This window comes from Hemiscyllium ocellatum, chromosome 28, assembly GCF_020745735.1.
Source record: "Hemiscyllium ocellatum isolate sHemOce1 chromosome 28, sHemOce1.pat.X.cur, whole genome shotgun sequence".
Taxonomy (NCBI): Eukaryota; Metazoa; Chordata; class Chondrichthyes; order Orectolobiformes; family Hemiscylliidae; genus Hemiscyllium; species Hemiscyllium ocellatum.
Window position 1 is genome coordinate 30813418 of NC_083428.1, and position 18915 is coordinate 30832332.

The window sequence follows — 18915 nt, forward strand, 5'->3', positions numbered from 1 at the left end:
GTTTTAAACGTTAACACATGTCACACCCAAATTGCCCCCTAACAATACAATCTACTGCAATAATTCATCACACCTTTTTAAGCAGCACCTTCCAAACACTCATGTTCTAACACTTGGAAGGACAAGGATAATAGATTCATGGGAACACCACAACCAGTAAGTTCTCACCAAGCCACACATTATCCTGACATTGAATGATATCATTGTTCTTTCACTGGAACAACATCACTAACATCACTGTGGCTGTACCTACTCATCTTCCACATGGACTATTTGATTTTTCATGAAGGCAGTTCACTACCACGAGGAGGAAGTGAGGACTGCAGATGCTGAAGATCAGAGTCGAAAGGTGTGGCGCAGGTCAGGCAGCATCTGAGGAGCAGGAGAGTCGACGTTTTGGGCATAAGCACTTCAACAGGAATGTGGTGGGGAGTGGGAGGTGCTGAGAGATAAGTAGAACGGGGGTGTTGGGGCTGGGGCAAGGTAGCTTGGAAGGCAATAGGTAGATGCAGGTTGGGGAGTGATGATGAAAGGTTGGAGCTGAAGGTGGAGTGGATAGATGGGAAGGAAGATGGACAGTTGGGGTAGTTCAAGAGGGCAGTGATGAGTTGGGGGAAGTTGGATCTGAAATGAAATTGGGGGAGAGGAGATGAGGGAATTGGTGAAATCGACATTGTTGCTTTGCAGTTGGAGGGTCCCAAGGCGGAAGATGAGGCATTCTTCCTCTACACGTCGGGTGGGTAGGATTTGGCGGTAGAGAAAGCCCTGGACTTGCATGCCCTTGGTGAAGTGGGAGGAGGAGTTGAATTGGTTGGCCACAGGGCAGTGGGGCTTTTAGCACATGTCCTGGAGATGTTCTCTGAAACGCTCCGTAAGTTGGCGTCCTGTCTCCCCAATGAAGAGGAGACTACATCAAGAGCAATGGACACAAAGATGAGGTGTTGGATGTGCAGGAAAATCTTTGTCAGATGTGGAAGGATCCTTTGGGGCCATGGATGGAGGTGAGGGGGGATGTATGGGCATAGGTTTTACACCTCTTACAGTGGTAAGGAAAGGTGCCAGAAGTGGAGGTCGAGTTGGTGGGGGGCATGGACCTCATGAGGGAGTCATGGAGGAATGGTCTCTGCGGAATTGTGGTGGGGTGGAGAGGGAAATATATCTCTGGTCGAGAGCTGACTGTAAGTGGCAGAAATTACGGAGGATGATGCATTGTATCCGGAGATTGGTGGGATGGAAAGTGAAGACAAGGGGAGGGTTGTGTTCTCGTTTTGTTTAGCGTGGTAACGTTCAAGGGCAGAGGTGCAGGAAATGGGTGATGTGCGCTGGAGAGCATTATTGACCATGGGGGAAATTGTGCTCCTTGAAGTAGGAGGCCACCTGGGATACTCTGGAGTAGAATTGTACCTCCTGAGAGCAGATAAGGCAGAGGCGGAGGAGATGGGAGTAAGGGATAGCATTTTTATAGGCATTGGGGTGGGAGGAGGTGTAGTCTACGTAGATGTGGGAGTCGGTTGGTTTGAAGTAGATGTCCGTGTTGAGTTGGTCACTGGAAATGGAGACGGCAAGGTACAGGAAGGGGAGGAAGGTGTCCAAGATGGTCTGGTGAACTTGAGATCATTGTGGAAGGTGTTCGTAAAGTTGATGAACTGTTCAACCTCTTCCTTCATTAGTTGATCAAGAATGGTGAAGGGTGGATCGAAGGCCAGTGATACCATGTCAAGCATGATGGAGGATGCTCAAAGATGACTTAGGGAGGGGATAAGGGATGGTTTCCAGTTCCAAGATTAGTTTGTGAGTGTCCACGGATATGACTGCAACAAGGTGTTCTCTGGAGTAAAGCTCGAGATGGAGTTGTATGGGGTAGGATGCCTGAAGCCTTACTTTCAGCCACATCGGCTGTTTCTCCAATAATGGCCTATTCCAGTTGTGTGTCGAGCATAACGTCTTCGAAGAATAAAGGGAAGTGTATAAGGTAGGCATTTTTTTCTATAAAATGATGAACATGACCATTTATGGATTTTTCTGTCATTTAAATAATTGTAAGGTAAAGCTACTTTTGCTATGGCCTAAACTCATTCATTATGAGTTTATTCATTCATTCATTATAAAACCCATTGAGTGGCCAATGGCCCAGTGTTATAATCACTAAACCATTGATCCAGAGACCCAGGTAATATTCTGGGGACCTGGATTTGAATCCTGCCGTGACAGACGATGGAATTTGAATTTAATAATAATTTCAAAATAAGAGTTTAATGAGGACTATGAAATCATTGCTTTTAGTCAGGAAATGCCCATCTGGTTCAACAATGCCCTTTAGGAAAGGAAATCTGCCATCCTTACCTGGTCTAGCCTACATGTGATTCCAAACCAACAGCAATATGGTTGACTCTCAACTGCACTCAGGGTAGTTAGGGATGGAAAATAAGTGCTGGCCCAGCCAGTGACTCCCACATACCATGAATGAGTATGTTTTTAAAAAGCAAAACGTAACATTTCCATTTGGTACACCTATCATAAAGTTATCTATGATTTCACAGGGTAAATCATAATTCAGTAACAAATTGCAGATTGTGTTCTGATGTCCCATTTCTTGACAGGAGACAATGATTCTGAAACAGCTTGACAGTTTAGATGCTGAGATGTTTTATTTCCTGGATGGTCTAGAATAAAGGGTCACAGTTTCAAACTATGTAAATGATCTTCCATAAAGATGATGATTTATTCTGAGCTCACAGAATCATTAATTTTAGGAACTCTCTTCCACAGAGAGTAGTGGGGGCTATATTCAAAGCAGAGTTGGACAGACTTTTGGTTGACAAGAGAGTCAGAGTTATGGGGCACAGATAGGAGTGTGTAGTTAATGCAACAAACAGATCATTCATAATCGTATTAAAAGGCAGAATAGGTTCAATGGAACAATATGCTGTTATTTATTATTTTACAAGATTGCCCAAATTAATTTCATATAAAATTCTTACATTTCACATGTAGGAGAAACTATCAAACCACCATACAGGGCTAAATTTGTGCAACGTAGGAGGTCAATGAACAGTTCACTGCACAATATGGCTAAAGCTGTGTAATTTGGCAGTAGGATGACAAATTCAATGAGAAACTACATTGGCCTGTAAATGGAAACCAGGATGGCAAATATCCAAAATTTGACATGTACGTGAACTGTAATTTTACCTTGGGTAATTTTATACAGTATTATATATATAAAAAAAAATATATATATTCACTTTCTTCTGTTAACTGTTTACACTTACCTGATCTGTTAATGGTGTTGGCTTGATTTAGTATTGCTGTCCTGTGAAATGGAAATTTGCTAAAGGTTACTATTGCTAGTTATTACTTGCTGAATCTCAACTTTGTTTATCAAACTTGAGGGCCTATGAAAAAACAGTTCTGAGTGGGCTGTGTGATAAATGAAATTAATGTCATATCTTAAATAATACAAAGTGACCATTATAAAATATATTACTGAGCACATGCATTCTATTTTTTAATACAAGCCCCCACACTACCACCAAACAGCCAGTAGTACTTTTTCATCCCCCAGCAACCATGTCACATGCATGTTGGCATAGGACACAGTGAAGAATAATGAGTGCAGAAATCTTTATTTACATTCCATCACAAGGAAGACAGGAAATCATCTGAGTGGCCAGTGACAAGCAGTGCCCTTAGCATATATACTCTATAAATTAGACATCCGTGTAGCCATTTGGTAGTATACTAATTAGGTTTTAATCAGCACAACTGGGTCCCTACAACTTGCACCTGATCTCCTCTACCTAGTTTTAAACCATTTTTTTTTAAGTAAGTGTTGACCTTAGATTCCAGTGGTAATAATCTTGGTAATGTTTGTCTTGTGGACTTCTGTTTTTCTGTTGTGATTCAGAGTTATAAAGTTAGTCTTTGGTTTAAATCTTGTTCTTCAAAATAGCTAATTTCACACTTTTTTATGCAGCATTTTTGAATGGCTTTATTTTCCTCTTGTGCAGTATTAAGTTTTTAATTACTATCTTTACTAAATGGTTTAGAAAATCATTAATTCTAGCAAGTTCATTTCAGAATAGGGATGTATGTTTTCTCACCTGTGTTGACTTTCCATGCTGGCTTAAGTTTATTTTTAGCTTTTATTTTTTAATTCTTAGCTGTAATACTGGTTTTTAGCTTAGAGTATTTTTAAAAATAAATATGATCACTGTTATAATATTCTGTTACTTAAATTGACACTTTTAATGTTTAAGTTGAGTATTGTTTAATTATATTTCTTTTCTTGGGGATGCAATAACTACTGTGTGATATAATGTTTCTATTTGCTCTCTTAAATATTTATTTGCTTTGCATTGGAGACTATCAATACTGGAAATGAAGGTAATCCTGTGTAAGACTATTTATTCTAGAACTTTTAAAAGTGAATCTGGACTATATTTGAACCCAAGGGTAACCCATTTCTTTTGAAGTTTATTCTGATTTTTATTATCTTTTGTTGTTGTTAAATATATCTTTAAATTTAGTTTATTTTTCCAGGGTAAATATTCTTGAGGGGTTTTTTCTATTTTACCATGGTTAACTAGCTTCAGTGTTTGAGTTTGCTTTTAGTGACTTTATCTCGCAAAAAGATGCTGTCTTATTAGGATAGTATATTCCTTTTAATCTGTTGTGGCTGATTTAAGAATAACTTTCCAAGAAACTGTCTATGCAAAGTATATTTATTGTAAAATGAAAACTTTTGAATGTTTGTTGGTGAAAATGGTTTGGCTTACAAAAAGAATCTTTTTTTAAATGAAAGCAAAGTATTGATTTTCGCTAGATTTGGGCAAAAATGCTTTTATCAATTCTTCATAGTTGGAGGTATTATTCTTTGTTCATAGAGTCATAGAGATGTACAGCATGGAAACAGACCCTTTGGTCCAATCCGTCCATGCCAACCAGATATCCCATCCCAACCCAATCTAGTCTCACCTGCCAGTGCCTGGCCCATATCCCTCCAAACCCTTCCTATTCATGTACCCATCCAAATGACTCTTAAATGTTGCAATTGTGCCAGCCTCCACCACTTCATCTGGCAGCTCATTCCATACACGCACCACCCTCTGCATGAAAAAGTTGCCCCTTAGGTCTTTTCCCCTCTTCCCCCCCCTAAACCTATGCTCTCTAGTTCTGGACTCCTGACCCCAGGGAAAAGATTTGTTTGTTTATTTATTTATCCTATCCATGCCCATCACAATTTTGTAAACCTCTATAAGGTCACCCCTTGCCTCCGACGCTCCAGGGAAAACAGCCACAGCCTGTTCAGCCTCTCCCTGTAGCTCAGATCCTCCAACCCTGGCAACATCATTGTAAATCTTTTCTGAACCCTTTCAAGTTTCACAACATCTTTCTGATAGGAAGGACACGAGAATTGCACGCAATATTCCAACAGTGGCCTAAACAATGTCCTGTGCAGCCGCAACATGACCTCCCAACTCCTGTACTCAGTACTCTGACCAATAAAGGAAAGCATACCAAACGCCACCTTCGCTATCCTATCTACCTGTGACTCCACTTTCAAGGAGCTATGAATCTGCACTCCAAGGTCTTTGTTCAGCAACACTCCCTATGACCTTACCATAAAGTGTATAAGTCCTGCTAAGATTTGCTTTCCCAAAATGCAGCCCCTTGCATTTATCTAAATTAAACTCCAAGTGCCACTTCTCAGCCCATTGGCCCATCTGGTCCAGATCCTGTAGGAATCTGAGGTAACCCTCTTCGCTGTCTACTACACCTCCAATTTTGGTGTCATCTGCAAACTTATTAACTGTACATCTTGTGCTCGCATTCAAATCATTTATGTAATTGACAAAAAGTAGAGGACCCAGCACTGATCCTTGTGGCACTCCACTGGTCACAGGCCTCCAGTCTGAAAAACAACCCTTTACCACCACCCTCTGTCTTCTACCTTTGAGCCAGTTCTGTATCCAAATGGCCAGTTCTCCTTGTATTCCATGACATCTAACCTTGCTAATCAGTCTCCCTTGGGGAACCTTGTTGAATGCCTTACTGAAGTCCATATAGATCACATCTACCGCTCTGTTCAGAGTCTATCTTGAATGCTAAAACTGAAGTTGATTACCTGTAATTGCATTTGAATATAACAATATTTTAATGTTTAAACCACCTTGACCCTTGTAAAAATAAACCTGGTTTAATTTCCTATTTTAAGAATTAAATATTTGTTTGTGGTTTTGCTCTTTAAAGCTTGTTGCTATGTCATCTTCGGACTCTCCACCTTCTTGGTTAGGATCTCCTAGTTGTAGTTCCCCAGTGCAAATAGTAAGAGGAGGAATATTCCACTCGCATTTTCCAAAGAGGATCAGTTGTGAGGATGCTGGCGAGTTGCAATGCAACAGTGACCAACAGTAAGTCTGGCTAAGATTTTGTGTTGTGTGATACTTCCTATTACAAGTATGATTTGTTGAACCATTGTAACTTGTGCTATTCAATTATCATTGCCAATCTGCACTCAACTCTGTTTAATTGCCATTTTAAGAAAAAAAACAAACAGGGAAAATAAAATATTTATTTTTTAGTCCCTGCAACCTTGCCAACATGTGATAGTCTGTATATCAGTATAGTAATACTTTCCCTTTCACCAAACCCGTGTGATGTCCAAGCGGGGAAAAATAAATAGTGAACTCTAACCTGGAAAGACAAATGTAGCTAACTTTTTGATTGCTAGGAAATTAAAATGCGTTCAGTAGATCATTCTAGCCTCAATTTTACACAAGAGGTGATTTCCTTTTTAACTTTGAAATAGACTTTGCTCTTGAAAGAACTCGACAATTACATTAATCTTCACCCTCCGTAACAGACTGATGACAATTTATTCTGGTGGAAAATGGACCACCCCCTGACATATAGTATTAAACTTAAATCTGTTATTCCTGAATCTCTCTAACATTTTAATTGTGCTGTAGCATTGAGGTAGAAATGAACACCCTTTTTTGTTTTTCAAGCTCTGGTCACAATAAACGTTTAAGGTCTTTTATTCAGCAACTATACTTTATCTAAATTCAAAGATACGTAACTTTTTTTTGTATTTGTGAGGAGTCAATCACAGGTTTCAGAGTTTGTGAAAAAAGCAACTTTATTATTTGCTAATCCCAAGAAGAAAAAAGCTTGATAAGTGAATGGCCTTTGAGCAGGTACAATGTTAAGGAGGTGCCAGGAAGGAGTAGTGTCCAGTGGAAAGGAAGATAAAAGAATATATAGTCAACTCTGCATTATTCCAGTTCTGGCTTTGTGTCTGGCATGTTTTTGACCTTTTTTCAATGGCCATATGTTTAGCTAAACCAGCCTAAAATACTTGCTTCCATCCCTAAAATTGCACTTTGTTTTGACAAGGTTCTTCGCAAAAACAAAAGGATATTCTTAACCAGATTTTTCACTAGCCTAAAATTTCCTCCTCTGTTTCATATCAATTTTTGATTTGTTACTTTCCAATCAAACTTTGAATAATTTTCCACATTAAATGCACAAACTGTGCATTTCAGTGATGTAGGGAAACCTTCAACAGAGAGGTCTTGTAGGTTGAATGACATTTTTCTTATTATTCCAAAGATTAAGCAACCCTTTGCAAATTGAATTTTATTATGCATAAACAAGTATATGCACTTTCGTACATTTTAAAGGCTAGAAGTGAAAATTCTCACATAATGGGTGAGATGAAGGTTAATTTTCTTTCTGCAATTGAACATTTTAATTGAGCATCTCATTTCCTTTATTTTGTTTTGTGCAGTAATTCTTGTGATCTGTGTGAGACCAATGATTGCTTAGAGTGTAACGAATGGATTCCTCCCAACTCTGACACAATACAAAAAATAATTACTCAAGTTGAATTTTATCTATCTGATGAAAACCTAGCAGTGGATAGTTTTCTACTTAAACACATGAAGAGGAATAAAACGGGCTACATTAGTATTAAACTTCTCACTTCATTCAAAAAGGTAAGTGTATTCTTATCTGAATTCAAACTGTCAAATTGTTTCCAAAAGGATTTTGTGTTGAGTAATTTTACTTCTGTAACTTGCCACTTCTTTTTATAAAGAAAAGATGCTTGTCTAAGTAATGTGGAATTTGCAAGATGACACTTGAGATGCTTCTAATCAGTATGTTTCCAATTCCAATCATTTATATTCTTGAATGGAATGTTGAGTTTTGGAGTTTAAACTTCAAATACAAACTTGTACACTAACTCAAGGATGCCAGAAGTAAATGCTTTCATGACTTGATTATCACCCTTGTCTTCACTTTGCAACTTTGGTATTGCTAGATGCTATAACACGTTGGGCACTTGAGTGCTTAGGGGTTAGGATGAAGACTTTACCTGCTTCAAGAGATGACATGTTTAGAAATCCTGAGGATTTCTCTGGCGCTGGCTATTGTAGCCTCAGTGGTTAAAGGTATTCATCTGAAAATGTCTTGAAGGAAATTTGAGTCCATCTCAGTATATGTCTTCCTACACCATTAAGCTAGCCATAGTATCAAATGTGTTTCAGTAGATGGATGGCCAGATTCCACACTGTCGGGATTCTTTGATTCCATGAACTAAGATCACTTAGTATGTTTTTATTTTCTTTTGGAAGAGGAAAGTCCTTTGAACCATGATCAAAATAGTGCAACACACTCGATGGGTTGAATGGCCTAGTTTCTGCTTCTACATCTTATGGTGTACTCCCTTATTCCAAAGATCTTGTCGAAACTCCAGGCTGAAGAAATGTTAATTCCAATATTGTCAGAAGGAAGCTATAATTTGAGATTGCTTGAACGCAAATGTTGATCTGAGCTGTGGTTAGCTTTATGGTTTAGATTGTGTTGCAAGTGATTTTCATTTTAAAGTAGCTTGTCTGAAACTGAATTTAATCAAATTTTCCATATGAATGCTTATTTTCTTTGAGTTGTCTTGTTAGTCCAACATTACTCCCATGTTCTTGTAGCTCTGAAGTTATGGTCTTTCCTGGAATTAAAACTTTACTATTGTTAAATTTGAAACTTTTTTTAAAAGTTGTTTTGACAATTCTTTGGTATGACTTGGAAATAAAACAGTGTAGACATATGGGCACCAACCTATTCTAGCTTAATCTTAAATTAAGGATCTGTATTTAAAACGTGAAAATAGATTCCAGTTTTGGCCTGCCTTCAATTTTGCTTGACAAAATGAACTATTTCAACTTATCTAATCAAGTTTTTTTTTCCCCCTTTTGGCACTATAATTGGACTTTGTTGTTTAACATATAATTTCAAATCAGGTAGGAACCCAAAATTAATGTGGCTATTTTAACCCTTAATTCCAAAATGTGCTTCCTAAACTGCTACAGAGATAAACTAACTGGTGTAAAATCAGTGGATTGCTGGCAAAAATATTTAGTATGGGACTGGTTGGTAGTATAACCTTTTTTTTAGGGTGTCAAAGAGACTTATTGTCATTGTCTTGTAAACACAAAGATAATAGAGCCTGGCAAAATCTATAGACTCTTTTTTTTTTTTTCCCCCCCCCCACCCTTTCTTCTCCCCCCCCCCCCCCCCCCCCCCCCCCCCCCCCCCCCCACCCTTTCCCAAATTGAGGACAGAAGTTTAAAAAGTCAGTTTCAAACCTTCTGGTGTATTTTGGAGAACTGCCTGGGTTCAAAAGTTAGCATGCTGTGCAGTTTACAATTAAACTATCACCCTCATCATTTTGATTATATAAATTGACTGTATATTTTGGTACACCCATTTTGGTACAATGCTGTACCTGTTTGGCTTCTCTGTGGCTCCTCATGATTTGTTTTAGCTTTTGCATTGATGCTTCCAGTGCCCTTTGCCACATATCTTACACAGTTACAGGCACCTAGAAAATGCCTAGCTTTTGAGATCAATTGCTGAATATGTTTGCCTGCATTGGCTATTGTGTTGAAAATGAATTTGTTACATGCAGCCTGTCTATCTATTTGTACAACTTATTGTTTTGCTGTTTTTATACTTCCTGTGGTGTAACAACCTGTTTATGATGCCTTTTTTGATCTTGAGATAAACTCCTGATAGAATCTATTATTCTATTGGTTAGCCCTGCCACCACAGCATCTTTCCGATAGGAAGGAGACCAGAATTGCACACAATATTCTATCATCAGTGGCCTAACCCATGTCTTGTACAGCTGTAACATGATCTCCCAACACCTGTACTCCATGCTCTGACCAATAAAGGAAAGCATGCCAAATGCCGCCTTCACTATCCTATCTACTTACAACTCTATTTTCAAGGAGCTATGAACCTGCGCTCCAAGGTCTCTTTATTCAGCAACACTGCCTCAGACCTTGCCGTGAAGTGTATAATTCCTGCTAAGATTTGCTTTCCTAAAATGTAGCACCTCGTATTTATCTAAATTTAAACTCCATCTGCCACTCCTCAGCCCATCTGGTCCAGATCCTGTTGTAATCTGAGGTAGCCTTTATCCTTTACCTTTTTTGCCATTAGCAAATTCTGCAGCCATACTTTCAGCCCCACTTATCCATATCACTGATATAGATTATAAATAGTTCAAGCTGCAGAACTGATCCCTGTAGCACTCCATTCATTATATCGTAACAACCCAAAAGACCTTTTGCTTCCCAACCAGTTCTCTACTTATTCCAATATTTTATCCATTATCTAATGAACTCCTATTTTAATAACTTTCTAATGTGGCATCTCAATCAAATGCCTTTTGAAAATAAACTACAACAACTACCAATTCAACCTTGTCCACTTTGCTTTTTCGTTAAAGATATTAATATAGCATCTTATTTTATTAGAAAGCCAGATTGACTATACCTGATTGCATTGTGATGTAACTGTCCTGCTATAAGTTCCTGAATAGATTTTATCACTTTTCCCATGGCCAATGTTAAGTAAATTCGTTCCATTTCTGGAGTAGATGATTTACATGCAGCATTTGTATTCTGATCGGACATTTCCATATTATTTGGTTGTGCTTGATAAAATTCCCACGTGCTTTCCATTTCAGCTGTTTGTTTTAAAAGATGTCTGTCCGGGCCTGCAACTCTTGCAGTTTAGTTCAAATAATTTCCTGACCATTTCCTGGTAATTATAATTGTTTAAAGTTGCTTCCTTTTGAATTTGGGAGTTGGGATATCATGTTGAGGTCATATAGGATTGAGGCCTCCTCTGGAGTGCGGTGTATAATTGGTCACTGTTATAGGAAGGATATTATTAAATTGGAGTGGGTACAGAGAGATTTTACCAGGATGTTGCCACGAATGGAGGATTTGAGATATAAATGTAGACTGGAAATGCTGGGGCTTTTTTTTTCCCCTGGAGCTTTATTGCGGTTTATAAAACTGAGGGGGTATAGATAAGGTGAATGGCTGTTCTTTTCACAAGGCCTTGCTAACTTCCAGCTGAGCCCTACTTAATCTTGAGAACCTTGAACTTACTTGGAATCCCATTTTGTGTTTCAGATTTTTGAAGCTTTGCCCTGTAATGAAATAGCTTGTCTCTATTCTTCCTACAGAAGTGTATGATCTCACAGCATGAGGAATTTGACACCAAATTAAACAGTAGATCCTCAGAATTTGGTAATCCCAATGTTAGGAAAAACAGATGCAAATTGGAATGGGATAAACACGATTAGAGATGAACGCCTGGCTCAAAGTCTGTTGTGGGGGAAATGGGTTCCAGTTCATGGAACACTAGCATTAGTACTAGGATGGGGGTTCTGCTGCAGGAAGGACTTCATCTGCACCATACTCGTACTGGTCTTGGAGCTGTTTTGTTTTTGTAAGTAAATTTTATTGCAATTTTCTTTTAACTTTACAAACGTATATAAAATTATTGATTTTTTTTTCAATCACCAATCAGTATAATAAAAAAACACAAATTACAATAAATCTACTAACTACTAACCTACTCTATAATACAAAGCAAACCCTAACACTCTACAAAGCAACGCCTTTTTTAAAAAAAAAACAAAATACAGAACAGCTATGCTTGGTGCAAGGCTCCCAAACAAAGGAGTGAGAGGATTGTATACATACCTGTACTAACTCGGGAGACCACCGCTCTCTTTTTTTCCCCCCACCCCCCGCCCCCAACATCCCTGGGCTTGACAAAATTTAATCATCCTGGTTAAACAAACTCCCTAGTTAAGATAACTGAAATCCATATCCAAATAACTCAAGTAGGGCTGCCATGTCTTATAAAAATGGCCTGTTGTGTGGTGCACCACGTTTGTGAAAATGTCCAAGGGAATGTGCTCCATAATTAATTTCTGCCATCCCAGCAAGACCAGCGGGTTCTCGGACACCCAATTCATCAGATGTCTTGGAACTGTTTAATGAAATGTGGAGGTCTTTGCACTGAAGAATTGGGCAAAGGAGTCATTTGTAGGGGAAGTTTCTGTGAATTTAAGTGAAAAGATGAAATAACAATGAAGTTAATTGGATAATGGCCGTAAGGGACAGTAATGCCAAACTTAAGTGTCAATGATGGAGGTCAGATTTTTAAAATTTTAATTTTTCAGAATTGAACTGAATTTAAGGGCCACAGTTGCAATCCCACAGAATTCTCTCTAATGTAGGTAAACTCTCATTTCAAATAGAAATTCCTATATTTACAGACTTGCAGACAACTGCTACAAAGAAACCAAAGCTGAGACATTCTGAATGTCTAAAGATGTATATCTGTCGGGAAGGACAGGCAACTTTGGAAAAGCTAGTAGGGTAGCTCTTAACAATAAAAAGAATTGTGCAAAATATTTCTCTGCATCTGCTCTGCTTTCCTTTGGTTCGGCACATAATCTCTAAAGAGGGAAACCAATTAGGACTGAGATGAGAATTTTTAGTTACTTGGAAGTTCTGAATATTTGGGATTTGCTGCTGTGTGGGCTGTGGAAGCTCCATTTTGAGTATGGTTATACAAAATCAACCAATGAAGAGAAATCGGGATATTGTGTGTTGGGAGCGAATTGGAGTGGATGAGTCAACCATAATCTCATTGAATTACCTATTTCTGCTCCTGTGTTCCTGTTACAACTTGCCTTGTCCAATGGTATGGTTACTATTAAAGGGCCTATAAACCACAGTTTCTCAAGTGACTACTTTGTTTTTTTACCATAAGCCCTTAAGCTCTGGAATTTCCTATCTTTTGGCCTCTTGAAGTATCAATATAAAAAAAACATATGTACATTTAGCCACTTGCCCAACAGATCCTATATGTGAAATAAAAACAAATATACAAGAGAACCTCAGCAAACCTGGTGGCATTCTGTTGAGAAAAAAAGTAACATTTCCAGTCCAACATGACTCTGGAATTTGTGGTAATCGAATTATTTTGTTTCATAAACATTCTAGTGAAACACCTTGTAACGTTTTGCTGTTGGCTACTATATAAACATGTAACTTTCTTTCCAATATTCATCCTAGGTCTACTTCCAGCTCTTCTATTTTATTTCAATGTTGTAGTTTTATCTGTACACTTTTCAGTGTCTTCCTGGTGACTTCTATTGCTTGACCCAGCATTAATTCTCAAATTGATCTGTTGATTTTGGTGGGGGGAAAAGATGTTCAGGTAGGTGGTGTGCAATCCACTTGCTTCAATGAGTGCAGCAAGAAGAAAACATTATTGGCTATGGAGAGACTAGATCTCTGTGGCAACAAGATTCTTGCGATATAGGAATTGATGCTTTTGTAATCACCATTTAAAAATGTAAAATGTTTACACTTTGCTGTACAAAACTTCTTAAAAGATAGGGTTTTCATATTTCTGGTGACTAATTATCACAGAATACTTCTGGGCAGTAAAAGCTGGCAGTCTACAGTTTAAAGATCGTTTTAGTGTTAATGAATTTTGCCATTCTCATTTAACCTCCTGCAGTGTTTGCAAAATTCTTTAAATTCCAAAGTGTTACTTTTAAAAATTTAAATTACTTAATCTTCACGCTAATCCACAATTCAGAATTACTGTGTTTGATTGCCTTTTAGGTGAAATGCTTGACTAAAGACTGGAAGGCAACAGCTTATGCACTGAATTATTCCAAATTACTAGAAATCAATCCCGAAGGGACAAAGATTCGCCGAAAAATTCCAGTACCAGATTTCCTCCTCTCAGTGCCACCAAGTAAACGTATATTGGCATGGAATCTTAATAAGTACTTTCCAGAGAAGAATAATGAAATGTGGGGCCGTATAAATATCATGGAAACAGCAATGAAAATCTTTGCTATTTATGGTCCAATCAGTTCAATCCGCATTTTGCAACCAGGTAAGGAAATTCCTGCTGAGCTGAAAAAGTATAGGTTGAAGTATCCAGAAGTTGGAACCAAAGTTTGTGTTTTGATTGAATATGAATGTTATGAAGGTGCTAAAAATGCTTATGATGAACTTGGCAAAAAACACTGTCATGATGATGAAAATCTAAAAGTTGTGATATTGACAGGCAAAGGTACTAAAAAAATAAGTTGCATTGATACAGATGAATCTGAGGATTTAAAGAAATCAACTCTTAAAAAGCCTTCAAGAGGGCCCACAAAGATGGAGCAGATGCAATATACTCTGGAAGAGTCTGTTTATAGTTCTTCAGAATCTGATGGTGCTAATTCACCTGCTTCTATCCAAAGATACCTGCAGCATAAAACATGTGGTGTCTGTAATTGTGTTAGTCAAATGTCAAGTCCAAGCTCTGTTCCATGTATCCAGTCATGTATTGACCATCATTGTGGTCCATGCACTCACTGCAAAAGCCTAGTTTATCACCATCCATCACCCAAAACAGATTTTTTTGGACCAGGATCTTGGCCCAGCCCAGGTACAAGTCCAGAATTTAACAAGAAGTTTCATGACCATTGGTCAGATAATGTAAAATGTTCTGGAAGTCCCTGGGTACAAAGGCGTAAGCTAGCTGCCAGTCAGGCTGCTCCTGTAGAAATTAACCAAATGTGTAAGCAGTCAGTAAGGAAGCATCAAAGTGGTTCAAGCCTACCTCCCGGATTAGTCAGACTTCCTTTTGGCCCAGATGGCACTAAAGGTTTTCATAATAGCATTGGAAGAGGGAAAATAGTTCTAAGGCACTAATTTTTATATTTGAACTAGTCTCTTTAGACAAGCCTGAGTCACTTGAGAGCTAAGGTTTAATGGCCTTTGCGTGATTTGCAGCATAGTTTGCTGGAATTTGAGGTGTAAGCATGTGATTTTTGTTTCTCTTGCAATGTACCTAAAACAGCTCTGAGGGTATGCTTCTGAAATTGAAATATAATGTGACTTTTATGACAGTGTAGCTGTGATAAATTTTAGATTTTTTTTGAATTGCTACCTACTTGTTATGCTGTGCAAAACAACATTGTACATAATTAATGACCAGCTTGATTGGTGGGTGAGGGGTGGTGTGGTAAACTGTTTATACTGTAAGATTGAAGCATGTACATGTGACATTTTCTTGATTGCTACTCAAATAAATAATTGCATAGTGAAGTGTTTGTTCTATAATTATTGAAACTAAAGTGATTTATATTCTGGAATTAAGTAACCATGCTGGGAAAGTGCACATTATGACTTGTGTTGCAAGGCAATACACCCTAATTTCAATTATTTCTAATGGAACCAACTGGGATATACACTGCCACCAACCTTTGTGGGCACTAGTACAAATTGTTGCATTGAAATGGATGCCAATAGCTTGAGCAGAAGTTAGGCTCTACCTTAGTTGAATGATTGATTGTTAATAGCTAATTACATTTATATCTCAGATAAATAGCTCTCTTGACCTACTGGTTAAACTTGAAATGAAATACAAATTACTAGTACTACATTCTAATGAACAATGTGAACAACTACGTAGCACTTTGATAGCGCACTGAAGACTGATAAGCTCATCCCAGGAACAGTACACTACATTATGCTCATGGGACGGAAGATATGTCAGTTGATCCTCTTTTTTTTTTCAGGTCCTAATTGCCTTGATACAACTCCTAGTCCCTGTAATAAATTTTTGATCTGGTCTAGCAGGACTGATCCAAGTCTATAATAATAATATTAATGTCCTAAATGCAGAAAAAGCAAGACATTACAAGTTAAATATTTAAGATCATTTGGTCAATTTTAGCCCATCTGTCTGGAAAAAGTCTCTAGTTTTATTCTTTTCCTCACTTACCTGATCTGAAAGGGAGGTTGGTTACAACTCAGCTCCTGACACCAATGTGCATCATGGTGCACCAGTATATTATTCCATCTCTGCCAAGAATGTGGACTTCCATGTCATTAGCAGCTAGCGTCAGCTTTCAGAGGAGATCACTTACTTAAGAGCATTCTATGAACGATGTGCTCTATTTTAAAAATTCTTTCCAGAATTGTCTCCCCTAGAATGTTGGCGCAGGTTGTCCAGCATCAGTCTATCTGAGCTTTAATTAAATACCATCCGGTCTTGGAAAATGTTATTTCTCCTCTTCCAGTCTGTCTCCACTTAGTGTTTTCAGTAACTTTTTTTTTACAGTAGGCCCAGCATTGACCATCTCCCTATATAATCTCTATTCCTCAAAGATTATTCAGCTGAAACATGCTGCAATTAATTCTTTCAATCCAATACTACTTAACACATGCAACAATGCTCATGGTGTGCGTGATTGAATAAAGATTGGCTCAAATGACTGAAGATGCATGTCAGGAGCTTGCAGAAGTCCTGATATGCAGATTTACATGGGAATTTATGATAAACTGATGGGCAGTTTCTTTTAATCCTTGGGAATCTCTAACTCCAAGGTAGAATTGGAGATGTTGGAGGGTTCCATGGATTACTAATTTTCATAGTTACCCAAGAGATTTAAAATCTCCTTTGTCACTATATCTTTTGACTGGACTACTTCTCCATCCACTGGTTCACCCATTCATTAGTATTCAAAGACTGGATCTGTAAATTTGCCGTACAGAAATTGAAGCCAAATAAGAGGATGTCAATGTCATTCCCCTGATTCTACTCTACTTTGTGGTTCCAAAGGATGCAGGGTTGCCCATCTTCTGAAAAAGATGGGACTCTGAAGACTCTGGAAATAGTAAAATTGAATTGCGGCATTGAGTACAGCTGTAATTCCTTGAAACCTATTGCACAAGGGATCCCCAGCTTCTGTCGTAACACTATGGAATTCTTGCAGAAACTCTGGACCCACTGACCAGTCGAACCGGGAGCATTCCTCATCACAATGGATGTTTCAGCACTCTACACCAGCATCCGCAATGATGGCATTGTGGCAACAGCCTCGGTACTCAACACCAACAATCTCCAAACCCTGTCTTACAACTAATCTGCTTTATCCTTGATCACAACGTCATCACCTTTGACAACCAGTTCTTCTTCCATACCCATGGAACAGCCATGGGGACCAAATTTGCACCCCAAAATGCCAACATCTTTATGAACAGGTTCAAACAAGATTTCTCTACACAGGATCTCCAACCAACATTTATACACCAGCTACATTGACATGTTTCTCCCTCTGGACCCATGGCGAGGAGTCACTGATAAAACTACAGTGACATCAACAAGTTTCATCTCACCATGGACTACTCTCTATTATCTGTCTCCTTCTTGAACACATGCATCTCCATCAATGATGGACCCCTCAGCACCACTCTCTACTGCAAACCCACAGACAACCTCGCAAATGCTACATTTTCTCCACTGGATATGTATGCATACCCTGGATCTGCTCAGATGAGGAGGAACATGACCAGCACCTGGAAGTACTCTGCCCTCACAAGAACTGGGTACAATGTTCAACTCATCAACAACTGCCAGTTCCAACATGCCACAGCAAGGAACTAATGACCTCCTCAGGAGACCGACACGTGCTGCAACCGACAGGGTACCCTTAGTTATTCAGCACTTCCCCGGAACTGAAAAACTACACCATGTTCTTCGTGACCTGCAACACATGATCAATGAGGATGAGCACCTCACCAAGACCTTCCTCACAACTTCACTGCTTGCCTTTAAACAACCGCCAAACCTCAAACAGATCTTTGTTTGTTTGTAGTAAGCTGCCCAGCTTTCAGGACAACTCCATATAACCCTGTCACATGCACTGCAAGACATGTCAGTGTGTGGACATGGATACCACCATTACATGTGGGGACATCTACCACCATGTACGTGGCAGGTACTCATGTGCCTCAGACAACGTTGGCTATCTTATACGTTGCAGGCAAGGATGCCCTGAGGCATGGTACGTTGGGGAAACTGAGCAAAGGTTACAGCAACAGATGAATGGGCACTGCTCAGCAATCAACAGATAGGAATGTTCCCTCCCAGTTGAGGAACGCTTCAGCAGTCCAGGACATTCGACCTCTGACCTTTGGGTGACCATTCTCCAAGGCGGACTTCAGGACAGGCAGCAGCGAAAAGTGGCTGAGCAGAGGCTGATAGCTAAGTTGCATAGTCATAGGTAGGGCCTCAAGTGGGACCTTGGGTTCATGTCACACTACAGGTGACCACTATGCACACACACAGGCAACCTCTTTGAGACTTGGACCACTCTACACTCCACACACTCACACTCAAACTCTCTCACTCTCCTGTGGGGTGAATTTGTACTTGCGGAGTTACATTGTACTTTGCTCAAAAACTGCATGAATTCCTCTAAAACTTTTTAGATTAGAATCAATCTAAACATGGCATAGACCAAGAACACTGGGCGAACACCTTCAACATATTGTCTAGCTAACACCAATTGTTCCAGCTAACCTGGCAATCTCTCATTCCCCTTTAATACATTCCTTGAAACTCCCTTTTATGGTTCTGACCTAAGATAGTGTTTTATAATAGCACAATGATGCTTTATTTAATAATTCGCATAATGTTTGTTAAAGGTGCTGTGTGAATACACATTGGATGAGGAAA

General features: G+C 38.9%; 1 protein-coding gene across 1 annotated transcript in view; it reads left to right on the top strand.

The window, feature by feature from the left end:
* Nucleotides 1-15101, top strand: part of LOC132829228 (la-related protein 6-like) — a 75600-nt gene extending 60499 nt beyond the window's left edge. Inside the window, exons 7-9 of the mRNA XM_060846595.1 lie at nucleotides 6253-6413; nucleotides 7793-8000; nucleotides 14013-15101. Of these exons, the coding sequence (XP_060702578.1) occupies nucleotides 6253-6413; nucleotides 7793-8000; nucleotides 14013-15101 (1458 nt within the window). The remainder of the gene's footprint in view (nucleotides 1-6252; nucleotides 6414-7792; nucleotides 8001-14012) is intronic.
* Nucleotides 15102-18915: the final 3814 nt, after the last annotated feature.